The sequence below is a fragment of the Amphiura filiformis genome, chromosome 16, assembly GCF_039555335.1.
Source record: "Amphiura filiformis chromosome 16, Afil_fr2py, whole genome shotgun sequence".
NCBI lineage: Eukaryota > Metazoa > Echinodermata > Ophiuroidea > Amphilepidida > Amphiuridae > Amphiura > Amphiura filiformis.
The window spans coordinates 30,994,462-31,008,641 of record NC_092643.1 but is presented as its reverse complement, the minus strand read 5'-3'; the positions used below and the strand labels follow the sequence as shown (position 1 = coordinate 31,008,641).

Genomic DNA, 14,180 nt, shown 5'->3' with positions numbered 1-14,180 from the left:
AAACATACATTTTGCTGTCAACCTTGCAGACTCTTTTTAATACTTTTGAATCTCATTTGGGCTAAACATCCATCTTCAAGTGAGTGAGTGGCAAATAACAACACATTTTACATGCCTGTTGGTCATATAATGAAAGGCAGAAAAATAATGAATAATGAAAAAGTTACCTCACTTGTTTTCAGAAATTATGTGACAGGAAACTCAAAATTGACTGTTATGGGCCTTATGGTATGGGAAAAAATACATATTGTAAGCCCTTCTGTAAAAGCATACATTATATAACCCCTGTTTAATCCAGTGTTATTGATAGAGCATACTGTGCAATTTTCAAACATGTCAATATTTTTGCTTTGTATGAAGTAAACTGAGCTCAAAAAGAAACTTTTCACAAGGTCATATCTTGAAATCCTGTCCATCAAATTGAACCAAAATTACACACAGGTTTACTTCAATACTCTACTCTTAACACATGTCAGTAACCAAACAGTTATCCAACTGACACAACAGCAAAATGCACTGACATGGAACAGCTTCCTGGACCACATTCACAGCCCAGCCCTGTTTCATGAAAAAAGTGTATGAAAAGCAGAAAGCAGCACAGTTTTATCATCTGTGCAAGGATCTTGTGTGCATTCTCACAGATTTTTGTGCTGGGTGCCAAATGTGGGCTGTGAAAGTGGAGGAAGTCCAGGAAGCTATCCCATGACAGTGCATTTTGCTGTTGTGTCAGTTGGACAACTGCTTGGTTACTGACATGTGTTTTGAGTAGAGTAATAAAGTAATCCTGTGTGTAATTTTATTTCATTTTGATTGACAGTATTTTCTTTTTGAGCTCAGTTTAGATAATAATCATCTGCTGAAATGGTAAATTCTTTTGAACCTTGAATTACGTATAAATAAGTAGTCGAGTATCCGATGAAGAAAGTAAACCAAATAATAGTAAATGTACAAATGTAAACACATGCTCAAAAATTCTTCTTTCATGAATACTAGTGTAAGGACAACATAGTTACATCCATGCAATGTCTTTTGGGATTGGTCGCCTTAAACATGTTAAAAGGGTCTCAAGCTTATTTGATGCAGGATGACCTCCTAAGCATTTTGACACCTTTTTCACTGAAATCGGCCAAAAAATGAGAAGGTGCCGGCCAAAAAACTTATTCGGACAGGGGGGGTCTGAAAATTGTCATTTTGCATCAAAAATATTATTCTATGCCTTATTCTATTGGTATTGGTGTTGTTTTATATGTAATTGGTGCTAAAGAATCCATTTTTTAAAGTTGTATAAGATTTGGAGCATCCATGTTCTTGGAAACGGCCATTTTATGTCAAAATTAGGGTTTGAGGGCGCTTTGCATTAAATTCGAATTCGCTCTTCCAATTGAAATTGTTGTTGACATAATTATAAAGATAATCATAGGTGGAACCTCCACAAGAAATTTAGGCGTTAAACTTTTTTTCGCTTGACCGTGGCACTGTTTTTGTAATTTCATGAAGTCCTCCATTGAAATGTACACGGTATGAAAGTGCATTGACCCCTGTACATTTCAATGACAGCGTTCCATGAAATGTTCAAATGGGTGTTGAAGTCAAACCGTATCATTTAAAAAGTTCAAAATTCTTGAGAAGGGGTTATTATTTCTCAAATCACCCCAAAAAAATATGATTTTACACCTCACCCCCTTCAAATTTGTTCAAAATTGGTATACATGGTGATTTTGGCTGGCAAAGCTCAAATTTCAAATTTTAGCTTAATCGGACGTCACGGTTTTTTATGCCCGCCCATTTTTCGCGATTTGGCGAAAAATGGCGCATATCAATATTGCAGCGACCATATCTCCGTAACCGTAGGTCCTACTGAGCTGAAATTGGTGTCATTTTTTAGCTAATATCTCAAAGAATCCAAATCTACTATCATTTAGTGTGTAGGATGAAGAGAAAAAATATGACCTTTTTTTTCTGTACTTTGACCTTGAATTTGACCTTGTTGCCCACGTGACCGCGAGGCGAATTTGCGTTGGAATTACACCTCCATATGTTGTCTACATAATATCAAAAAATTGGATGGGTAATATTTTTTGTTTTCTTGCTAGGCTTTCATAAAGCAAGCATGTGGTTGAAAAACTGTAATTTTGTATGTAGGCTCAGTATATTGTACACATGATACTATTATAATATAGGCCAATTGTATATAGGCCTATATGTACATGCATTAAATACATATGTTTTCACCTGTATGCTTGCTTTGTGAAAGCCTAGCAAAAAACCAAAAAATATTACCCCTCCAATTTTTTGATATTTTGTAGACAACATATAGGGGTATTATTCCAACGCAAATTCGCCTCGCGGTCACTTGGCAACAAGGTCAAATTCAAGGTCAAAGTACAGAAAAAAAGGTCACAAATTTTCTCTTACTCCTACATACTAAATGATAGCAGATTTGGATTCTTTGAGAGATTAGCTAAATAATGACACCAATTTCAGCTCAGTAGGACCTACAGTTACGGAGATATGACAGCTTACAATATTATGATACGCCCATTTTTCAACAAAAATCGCAAAAATGGGCGGGCATAGCGCCGAAAACCGTGACGTCCGATTAAGCTAAAATTTGAAATTTGAGCTTTGCAGCCAAAATCACCCTGTATACCAATTTTGAACAAATTTGAAGGGGGTGAGGTGTTTCCCATTGGGTGAATTGAGAAATAATGACCCGAAGGTGCAACTTATGATTATCTTCATAGTTACGACACTAAATTTTACAGTTTAATTAAGAGCGTACGCGTGCTAAGAGCAAAGCGCCCTCATACCCTAATTTTGACATAAAACAGTACTTTCCAAGAATATGGATGGCCTGAATCTTATGCAACTTTCAAAAATGGATTCCTTAGCACCAATAACATATAAAACAACACCAATATCAATAGAACAAGGCATAGAATAACATTTTTGATGCAAAATTACAATTTCCAGACCCCCCCTCAGACCCCCCCTGTCCGAATAAGTTTTTGGCGGCACCTTCTCATTTTTGGCCGATTTCAGTGAAAAAGGTGTCAAAATGCTCAGGAGATCATCCTGCATCAAATAAGCTTGAGCCCTAAGGAATCTGACATATCATGGTTTTATAACCCAGTACTATTAAAAGCATCTCAGGGGTAGAATACTATGAAAATGTCTTTAAAGCCCCACATTGAGATTGTCGTTTCCCAGGAAAACAGCCTAGAGCAGACCAGAAAGTAACATGAGTAGGTTTGTTTCTTGCAATTATGGGATAACTTTCCCTTTCAATAGGCTATCAATATGCCATGAAATAGTATAACTACAACCGATATTATATACTGGTCAGTTTATACTCTCATTTCCATCTGAGTGTTTTTTCAAAGTGTGGCTTTAAAGTGAATCATTTTGCTTTTACATTCACTTTTTTTCTGAAACTTTGAAATCAAAATTTATTCTTGTAAATTGGTAAAAAAAAATGGACCAACTGGCAACTGCAGAAAATGATGATGAGGAGGACCACAAAATCAATTTTATGTGGCCAAATTTAATGAAGCATTTAAATATAATCAGTATTCATGCAGTTGGGCCTACATAAATAATGGGCTATTCCAGTTGGGCAACTCTGTTTGAAAACTACACTCCCCTGTGTGGGAGATTAAGGTCATGTTTTCTAATAGAAGGGCGTATGGATTTCAACTGGAATTGCCCAACTTGGGCTCCTGAAACTAAAAACCACTTACGGCCTACGCAGAATCTGATAATGGTAAAAATAGGATATGACAAATGTATCAGGATAGGTGCTAGGGATTCATGAATAATCTACTGTACATGTAGGCTGTGTGAGACTATATTAATAATTTTATGTACATGTAGTATAAGTGTATGGGAGAGAAAATGATAGTTTGGTAATTTAATGGTATACATACAATGTACAATTTATCTACTGATCAGCAAGTAAGCGATTAAAGTACTGTATAGTGAGTTTTTTGTAAGGTTTTTATTTTCGCAGTTAATTTCAGACCTGTAAATATAAAAGCCCACAAAAATAATTTTTACCACAAAAATATTTTTTACCCAAAATGCTTCTTCTCCTACAGATTACATGAATGAGAAGAAGTATTTTGGCAACAATTTCAGTCTAAGGTGGTACTACACCCCTTGATAAATTTTTTTCAAAAACTAAAAAACACTGGTAACAAAAGTTATGTATATTATAGGGGTAAGGAATCCAATTACTACACTGGAATTTCAGTGACTCAAGACAAGTAGTTATTGATTTATTGATCAAATATTGGTTTTCCCTCATTTTTGACTGTAAAATAAAATTTCCAGCAATAGTTGTAGTCCTTGCCCATAATATAAATATCTTACTTGTCACCAATGTCCAATGCGCTATCATTTTTGAGAAAAATGCGAAAATAGGCACAAAATTGGTCAGGGGGTGTAGTACCACCTTAGATGGAATTGTTACCAGAAATAGTCCAGTAGGTTCTAGATGGTCAGTAAAACAACATGGCAGGTACAAACTAAAAGACAAGATGTTTTTTCATCTCCCCAAGCAAAATTTGCGAGAAAGATTTGCGGGAGCAGTGAGCCAGCTCGCTGACTGACTGACTGACTTAATAGCTGTTTGAAACTTCAAATAAAAGAAACACACAAATGGTTCAGAACAGTTAATGGCAGAATAAGGGGCAGGGGAGACATTCGTCCCCACCCAAATTTGACATTTCTTGATACTTACATGTATCAACACTAAGATGTATTCATAACCTCATTAATATACGCGAAGCCTGTAATCCAATCAAAAGAAATTGATTGCCTGACCGCGCACTAATTGCGAGGTCATTAATAACTCACAATGACTCGGACGCGCAACAATGACTTCTTCTGCGCGTGCATGTATATAAGCTACGCGTTATGGCAACGCCTGCGCCTCAGCGGAGTTTTGTTTTGGGCCTCGGTACCTCGGGAGCTACCGCTCCCTCGGAAAAATACCTCAGCCCAAAACAAAACCCTCCGATTTCACACAATGACCTCAAAATAGATGGTGCGCAGTTATTATTGTCTAATTCTTTCACTTGAAACTGATAAAATACAATTTTGTATTATTTCCTCCCATTTCTTCTTGATTTAAAAATCATTATTTCATCATAGTTTGCCAACTGTCCTGTTTTACCCTGCCGTGACGAGCAAGAGCTCCGCTCACTCCGCTTTGCACAAGATTGTCCCTGTTTTTGATTTTCCAATGTTGGCAAGTGTGTTTCACTCTTTCCAACTCTAAAATGTCACATGGCTCATGACAGCTGAAGTAAATGGGCAGGAAATATGAGTCAGGAATGTGCAAATGCGAAATATTGTTCTTCTCGTGCGCGAATCGCGTCACATGACACGACTCAAACCTGTGTGTATGTCCAATGCAGTCAAGGCGCATTCGGTACATGTCATTAACTAACGCCAGCAAATGTGTGTAAACAAAACAAAAGATTTGCAGGCAAAATGCCATCCAGATTTTCCTAATTCCAGAAATATCCTCATGTGCCACCTGAAGGTGGTACTACATGTACACCCCTGGCAAATTTTGTGCCTATTTGTTGCATTTTTCTCAAAAATTATAGCGCATTGGTAACAAGTAAGATGTATATTATAGGGGCAAGGACTACAACTACTGCACTGGAAATTTTATTTCAGCACAGACAACAGTTGTGGAGTTACAGTCAAAAATGAGGGAAAACCAATATTTGATCAATAAATCAATTAACTACTTGTCTTGAGTCACTGAAATTCCAGTGTAGTAACTGGATTACTTGCCCCTATAATATACATAACCTTTGTTACCAGTGTTTAATTAGTTTTTGAGAAAATTGCAAAAATAGTCACAAATTTATCAAGGGGTGTAGTACCACCTTAACACCTTACCAATTGAGCTAACTTGACTTAACATTAACTTATAATGCATTTTCTTTTTCTTTGTGTTATTTACAGAGTGAGAGTAATGCTTCCCCAAAGCCGGCAGGCAAGTCAGAAATGGGCACATCCAAAGGAAGCGAAAACAAAGAACTTGAGGAAGCGATGGGAGAGGCCAGAAACCTCAGACAACAACTCAACTCGTTGAGGACAGAAAATGCACAGCTTAAGGTATGTGGACTTGATAACAAGTCCTTTAGATTGAAAGATCTTTTCAGCAGGACTTTTGCACCATCGGACTTCTGCAGAACATACACATGTACGTGATAAGTGCATAATTTGGCACACTTGATTTACTTTGAACCAAATTGTGTGTGACTTCAATGTATACAAATGGCGGGAAGAGCAAAAAGTGGTGGGGGTCTTGATTTTGTTGATAAAAAGGGTGCCTTTGTTAGAGCTTTGGGGTCTGACCCCTCTGTGAACAATGGGGTGTAGTGTCTTTGTTTACCGCATGTGACATCTTTCTCAACTGATTTCCCAAGATTTCCGATCAGCTGCAAAAAAGGTCTATGGTAGATTTATGCTGTGCAGTCACTATTCGTCCAAAAACAAAATTGTCCTCCACCGCCACACTAAATTTAAAAACTGGAAAAAAGTTGTTAACTGTGCAAAACAATTATTTATCCTATTTTTGAAATTCCTAAACCAAGGTATTTTTGATATTTGAATGACAGCACTCTTTTGTGGACTTGGATTTGCTTGAAATAGCAGGGAAAACAAAAAAAGAAAAAAAAACAAAAAAACCCAGCAAATTACAGAACAAATAAGGCCAAAAAATGTTTGGGTTTTTAGGTTAAGGTTAGCAACTATTTTAAACTGTTGTGATTTGGTAGTTCACAGCATCTTGCGAATGGTAGTGAGCTTTGGCAAAAATTGCATTGATCATTTCATAACAGGTGAGTAGAATAATTCAAATATCACAGATATACTTTTGTAGATACTGTGGTTTTTGAGTTCTGTTGTAAAGAGTGCTGAAACAACAACATTTTTGTAAAACATACATAACTCATAAACAATAAATCAAGTAAGTTTTCAAAGTATATTATTTGAAGAATAAACTTTTGCAAAACATCAAAGTGTTATTTTCAATAATATATATTGATTTAGATAATGAAAATCAATTTTTGGTTGCTTCAACCAACAATACATCGTCTACCCTTAAATAAATTTGTAAACAACTTGTTTACCACTTACAGGATAACGTGCGGCAGAGAAAAGTTGTGACGTCGGGCGGTACACGGATGGCGGCGGTGGAACCAACCGTGACAGAAACCAAGGTCAACAACATGCCATCAATCATTGTCATGGTCGTCGTTCTCATTATCGGAGTTATAATTGGCAAAGTTATTTTGTAAGAAAGAGCGAGCGAGCGTGAGTAAAATAGCACCACCGTGTGTGTCAACCTACTGCCAGAAATATTGTGTATCCTATCGGTGGCAGTTAGCACCACGACAACAGCACAGACATATGTGACGAGATAATGTTGGGAGATATGTGGTGGACATGTCATTGTGTATTAATCAGAACAAAATTGTGTTGGGGATTTTAAGCTTCATGAGCCATCAAGCTGTTGCGATAGGTGTTGAACCTTCTGCTTATATTAACAAGATTGGAAAAATAATGACATCTTTTTGTACGTTTCAAATATAATTATTTTATGATTTTGATAATTTATTGCATGGGTACAGCTTCTGTGCAAGGGTGAATGGTGACCTAATGATTAGTAAGTTTAAAAATATCAACCAAAGCTCTCTACCATATATATGTATTTTAATATGTAGTTCTGTATCGACTGTCCTGATTAATAAAAAACAAGTGGTTTGAAGTATGAAGTAACAGTTATTATACTATTTACCAGCTTTCTTTTGCACTCCTTGCCGATTTAGCATCTATCGTACAACTGGGTACAAAATTAATACTGAAGTAGGATTCTGATTGGCTAATTGAATCACGTCACAAAATGCCGGCACCTGATTCACTGATCAAGCTGCATAGTATCATATGACCACAGCTTTTTTATGCGACAATCAAGGTGAGGGTCAATCATTGCCAGTGCGAAAGGACCTCGCTGAGAACGTCTTCAGCATGGTTATGACAACAGTTTCCACTGTATGTTGTAGTATGACTAAAGCACATGACTATCACCAAAATTTCATTGGATATATGTGCACATATCTCTGGTTTGCGACAACTGAAGTTGACATGTCTCGAAATAAGCCAAGATTTATGCAGGCCCTCCAGGTCTCTCGTATGATGTTGATAAGTATGTTGTGTACAAAAAGTTGAGGGCCCTCAAAATAATCTAGTGTTCCCTCCCTAGTTTCAAGTTCATTTAGGCCGCCTTACTTTTGAGGTCTGAGAAATAATGTTACTTCATACTTCAGCCACGATGAAGTATATCTATAATGCAAGATAACGTATATATCTTTTAACATATCAGTAACATTCTTGTGATTGGGCCTCTAGTAAAGTGATGCAAAACTTCTGTGTAAAATTGGAAAGACTCATACCTCCAGAAATAATTTTATTATAAAATATGAATCGGTTGATAAAACTGGTCAGTATATTATGCTCTTGTGCCAATTTTCAGGATTGAGTGGTGTATATACAACAGGTAGACGTAGACCATATTTATGTGCAAAACCAGCATTCTTGGGGATGGATTTTACGGGGTTTATTAAACACTGGCGTATTATTTGGTTAACTGTGCTGTGAATTGATTTGTGTATGTAGGCTGTTGATGGAAGTTGTATGATAGCATCATGAAGTGAAGGTTTAATGTCTCTGCATTGGGAAAAAAAGTAAAACGTAAAGAAGCAAAGAAAACAATCAAAACATGTTTGGGTTGAGTATTCACTCAGTCTCAAATCAAAGTCCAAATGACAATGATGTGTGCGTATTACACGGAGCCATGATGTATGGGGAGGTTTATTAAACAGCGCCATGATGTATATTGGCTATTTCACTTGAAATCCATACACCCCATGGAAGACATGCCTTTAATCTCCCACACAGTGGGTGTAGATTTCAAATTTGAATCACCCATTCGGGTAATCCCATTTGAAATTTATACTCCTTGTGTGGAAGATTAAGGTTGTGTCTTCCATAGGGATTGTACAGTGTATGGATTTCAACTGGAATAGCCCTTACAAAGGGGAATTTCATAATTGCAACTGAGATATTTCATGGAGAGCGGTATGAAAATTCTATGTGCAAGTTTTGGTGTTGCATAGTGTGACTTCAACTGAATATCTTAAATATATAAAGGGTGATCCTTATCACAAATTTGACAATAAAAGTTCATGCTACATAGGTACTTGATATTAAATCAGGTATCATATCTGGCATAGCTTTGAAGTCATACATAGTGGATAACTTTTAACAGGTTCATTTTTAAGCTAGCACATCGTCGTTGGGCAGGAAAAGCCTCCTATGTGCTTGTGGCCCCTGAACATGATTAAAACAAAACTGCCAACAGGTTACATAGGTGGTTTTGCTTTAAACATGTTCAGGGGCCAATGACACATAGGAGGTTTTTCCTGCCCAATGACAATGTGATAATGATTAAGTTCAGTAGGTTCGGCAGGTATGGTGGCTGGCTTGATAGCTCTATTTAAAAGGCTTTGAAATCACTTGATGATACTTGCTTTGTATACAAACATACATGAGTGTGCTTCACACACCCTCACACTTGTACACACCCCCCCCCCACAAACATACAGGTGCATTAACACACATGCAATAGGATCCACAACATGCTCATCTGTCAGGGGCACAGTTCTTTAACCCCAATACATTTGTACATTCATTGAATGACCTTTGAAAATTTGGGTATTAAAACTCATACTCTGCAACTTGAGGTCAAATTTTGCACTATGATTGTCCAATTGAGGTTATTGAACTATGCCATTGGGATGAGGCCATTGTGGTCCATAGTGATGCATACTTCAAAACATGTACCAAAAGTAATAGTTGAACACCAAAATGACACTTGCCTACAAAGTTTCTTTTGTAAAGAATAATTTAATTTAAACAAAAAACCTGTTATTTAGGTACAAGATTAATTAAAATGTGTATGTTTAGATATTTGCTCTGAGGCAGCATGGTAGAATATATCTATAATATCCATGTATCATTATATTAAAAGAGGTTGCTATAACCATGTGATCTCCTTTTTTTCATGTGGTTAACCCCATGAGAACTACTTGCCGATTGGCCAAAAAGAAGTTTTCATTATCAGTTGGCCCAATCAGCAACATTGTTACAATAATTTCACCACACAAAAAAAATGGGGTGAATTATTTGCAAAGCTCCATTCTGATTGGTGATTAAAGTGAAAATATAATGTAATTGACCAATCGAGGCAATGTAAGATCGGCAGGTATTGCTCAGGGGGTTAAAACAACCCACAGTATGTAGTCTGTGAATGGTTTTATCAACAGAATTTGCTGTGTATACTTGGATACAATCGTAGTTGATTTCTAGGTAGGGCTAGGGAAATAATTCTTTAATCTGTGACTGTGTTAAAAACTAGTAGACTTATGAAAATACCAGTGTTCTAAACAGTGTCTGGCGTAAAAGTTGATCGAGCATGTTTGCTGAACTTGTACTGCATGCCTGCATAAGTCCAATTGTAAGCGCCATATCATAATATAAATAGTCATTTAAGATCAACTGTTATGTCAGACATATGATTTTGAAATTGTAAAGAAGAAATGAAATTTGTGTAAGGAAAGATTGTACATTGATAAAAACTTACACAATTTTCATCTGATCTCTCTGGCTGTAAGTTGTACATTATTTTGATGATTTTCTGTGAAAGACGGAAAAGAATCTGATGATTTTGTTTTTGGTAAAATCTGATGATTTTTTGGGTGACCCTGTTTAAAATTACATGTTGTAGTGCACTTTTTTTGTTGATACAAATATTTTAAATGTGGTTCAGGCACTTTACTGGGAAACATAGTTTGCACTTTCTGAATATTCATTAATTAATAGCAAGGAATATTAAAATGCATGAAGAATTATCAGTCACTTTCAATGGCATGTTTAGCCTTACAATGGTTGAAATCTTTCGTGTAAAAAATATTACATATCCTGTATTACTGGAACCTATATTTGTTTATATATCTGATTAACACTTTACCGATCATAAAATTAATTCCTGTTAGCATGTTTTACTGTTTTGTCTGATTTTCAAATGCTTGGCAATGCAAAACTGTTCTGTTAAAGTTTCTGTTAGCCTTCCGTACTTCTCTTCAAAACTGTTAAGCTGTAGTGGTATTGAAACTGGTAAAAGGACTGAAATAAAATGGTAAAAAAGGCAGTGATTCATGGAATTATTTTCATGTATACTTTGCATTCCTTTGTCCTCTTTAAAAGTATGGATGAAGTACTCAAGATGATTTCGCGTAATGAGTACATGAGGATTGGGCTATTAGAGTTGAAATACATACACCCCCTATGGAAGACATGACTGTAATCTTCCACACAGGGAGAGTGAATTTCAAATGGGGTTACCTGAAGGGTGACTCCATTTGAAATCTACACCCCCTGTGTGGGAAGTTAAAGTCATGCCTCCCATGTGTATGGATTTCAACTGGAATAACCTAAATCTGTGTGGTACTTGGCCATTTGGGTAATTCCCCCAAGTCTTTGCAAATGAACTTTAACATATGTTAACGTTTATGCATACATCCCTGCGCACTTTCGACCAGTCAGAATGTAGGCGGTGATTACATAAGATGGCATATTTCATTTGCAAAGTCTTTCAGGATGTACAGGTAATTTATAATGGCTAACAGCATTGCATGCTGGAAATGGTGAATTTGAAACGAATAATCTACAGTCAGAAATTCAATTGAATGAAAACAATGTGAAATTTACACATTCTCATAATCCCGTAACCTCCCTGTCGGCATGCTGCCATGGTTAAGTAACATAGATGTGGGCATTCTTCACCCTGTGTTCACTCAATTGCCTGTCTGAGTATGGGCTACAGGGAGTGCAAGCGTGGTTTGTTTAGGTAGTCAGTGTGAGCGTTGTAATATGATTGACTCAAAGTGAATCCGTAAAGTGCTAGAAGTGTAACTACTAAACTACTTTTTAGAATAATTTTGTTTGTTGTCCATATTTGGTTCTGAAATGTACAGTATGACTGTAATAAATTGTAGACTTAATATCGTTAGAAGTAGTCAATACCTCACAGCTGTATATTTGTTTTGCATAGATCAAGGGTCCGTTTTACAAAGAGTTGTACACTTGTATCAATCATGCTGGTCAGTTGCAGCAATCAAGAGGCAATTTGCTTCCATTGATTGTAGATATGCTGCTACCAGTGATTTAGCGCTTGCTAGTAAGCAGGCCTTGAAATAAGGAGGGCCCAAGGGCCCTCGGCCCCTGTAAATCAGTGAGGGCCCGCAAAAGATACATCCGGCGGGCCCAAAAGGCCCGCAAAAAATTTACCATTTTCTCACTTTTTTGTGAGGTTCATAGGTTAAAACCAATGACCCAAATTTGGGCCCACAAAAATTTAAGATCAAGGGCCCAAATGGCCCTCAGATATTCTGGCTTATTTCGAGACTTGCTAGTAAGTGACTGATTTGTGTAGCTCCCAAGTTGATTGGAGTGGTAGCGATTTGCTTTCAAGCAACTTCTGATCAATCAATATATCAGTGAATGTGTTACTGATAAAGCGACTGGATGTATATTAAAAAAAACATTAAGAAACCACTAAGTTGATGACGACTACATATGTTGCGCCCATTTGTAACAACATGCATGTGGCAAAAGCAACATTTCTTTGTAAAATGGACCTCAATTTGGAAAAGGGAAGTGTTGGTTTAAGATGGTAGTAAAAGGATCAATCAAAACACATGATTCACAGGGTCAGAATTTTCGTTTCACAGTGTGAGAATCAATCTTTATTCTTGCAGAATAAATTTGCGGGAATCATTTGATTCTCGCAAATCAACTTCTGTGTAAACTACAAACAAATCTGTTTACGAGAATCTTTGGGAGAATCGTTTCTCTGATTCACGCGGAAATTCTGACCCTGGATTCATCATTCACAGCAACATGATAGAACAGTGGTTTACTCAAAAGAACTTCAGATTTAGAAGAAAAACAAAAGAGTGATTTCCTACATTTCCTAAACTTTGTGGGTGCGATTAGTTAAGTGATCTTTTGCTTCTGCTGCTGGTTATTACTCTGCAATCGCTTCTATGTGACACGATCTGGTCCATGGGGACCAAAGCAGTGTTCGAAATATGCCTCAAAAAGTTACAGGCCAGCCGGGCTTGACCTTAAAAAGTTACCGGCCAGCCGAGCCAGCAACTAGATGCCAGTCAGAAAAGTTACCGCCAGGTCAAAAGTTACAGGCCAATGGTCGGCTGACCGCCCTATTTCAACGCTGGGCCAAAGGAGGCATTTTTGAAAAATGAGTTACTGTAATTATTACATTATACATACAATAGGCTATGATTTACTGAAAACACCAAAGGTCCAGCATACTTTGTTCTGAAGTTTTTTGATGTCTATTTTCTTATGTATTTTATTGTTTTTTACTCCATATTATTACCTTTATCTCAGTTTCAAATTTGCTGCCTTTGGCCCCCATGGACCAGATCGTGTCACCTATATTATGCCAAGGGATGGGTTTAACCATCGTTCTTCAGTTGTTGCAACATTTTCTCTTGCATTTTCTGAATTGAAAATGTCATTTTTTTTAAATCAAGCTTTCTATAGTACAATGCAAGCTTTTTGGTTTTGCAGAGGGGAGTGAATCCTTCAGCTAAGTGAATCAAATATTTGGCCATCACAGTGGAAGTAACTTATTTGATTGAGACAAGTAATCTTACCCATTGTATAATATTCATAACATGTACAGAAAGATCATTAAAAGTAACTTTGATTGGTACTGACTGACTTTTGTGTGGTCAGCTTAAATGTATTGTTCTATTGTAACTGTCTATGTCCCACTATGCTTCGTCCCAATTTCTGTGGTGTGTAAATTGATACAACAGTAATAGCGCATATAAGGCTATTCCATTTGAAATCTACCCCCCCCCCCTGTGGAAGGAAGATGATGCTGCTATCTTACTTTTAGTTGTCATCATACTATAATGGTCAATCCAACTGATGAAATCCAGTTGGATGGTACACAATTCTTTTTGTCTTTTCCACTGTTTTTTGGATGAAAATTGATGGATCAG

At 36.8% G+C, this 14,180-nt stretch overlaps 1 protein-coding gene and 1 long non-coding RNA gene across 2 annotated transcripts in view; both read left to right on the top strand.

Annotated features, from left to right (window-relative positions):
• The window catches only part of LOC140135868 (vesicle-associated membrane protein-associated protein A-like), a 41,503-nt gene extending 31,924 nt beyond the window's left edge, over nt 1-9,579 (top strand). Inside the window, exons 5-6 of the mRNA XM_072157519.1 lie at nt 5,983-6,135; nt 7,164-9,579. Of these exons, the coding sequence (XP_072013620.1) occupies nt 5,983-6,135; nt 7,164-7,322 (312 nt within the window). The 3' untranslated portion in view covers nt 7,323-9,579. The remainder of the gene's footprint in view (nt 1-5,982; nt 6,136-7,163) is intronic.
• A 95-nt stretch (nt 9,580-9,674) lies between these two features.
• Nucleotides 9,675-12,042, top strand: LOC140135869 (uncharacterized). The gene is made up of 2 exons (XR_011856581.1): nt 9,675-10,149; nt 10,360-12,042. It is a non-coding gene; the product is annotated as an uncharacterized lncRNA (long non-coding RNA).
• The last annotated feature ends 2,138 nt before the right edge of the window (nt 12,043-14,180 follow it).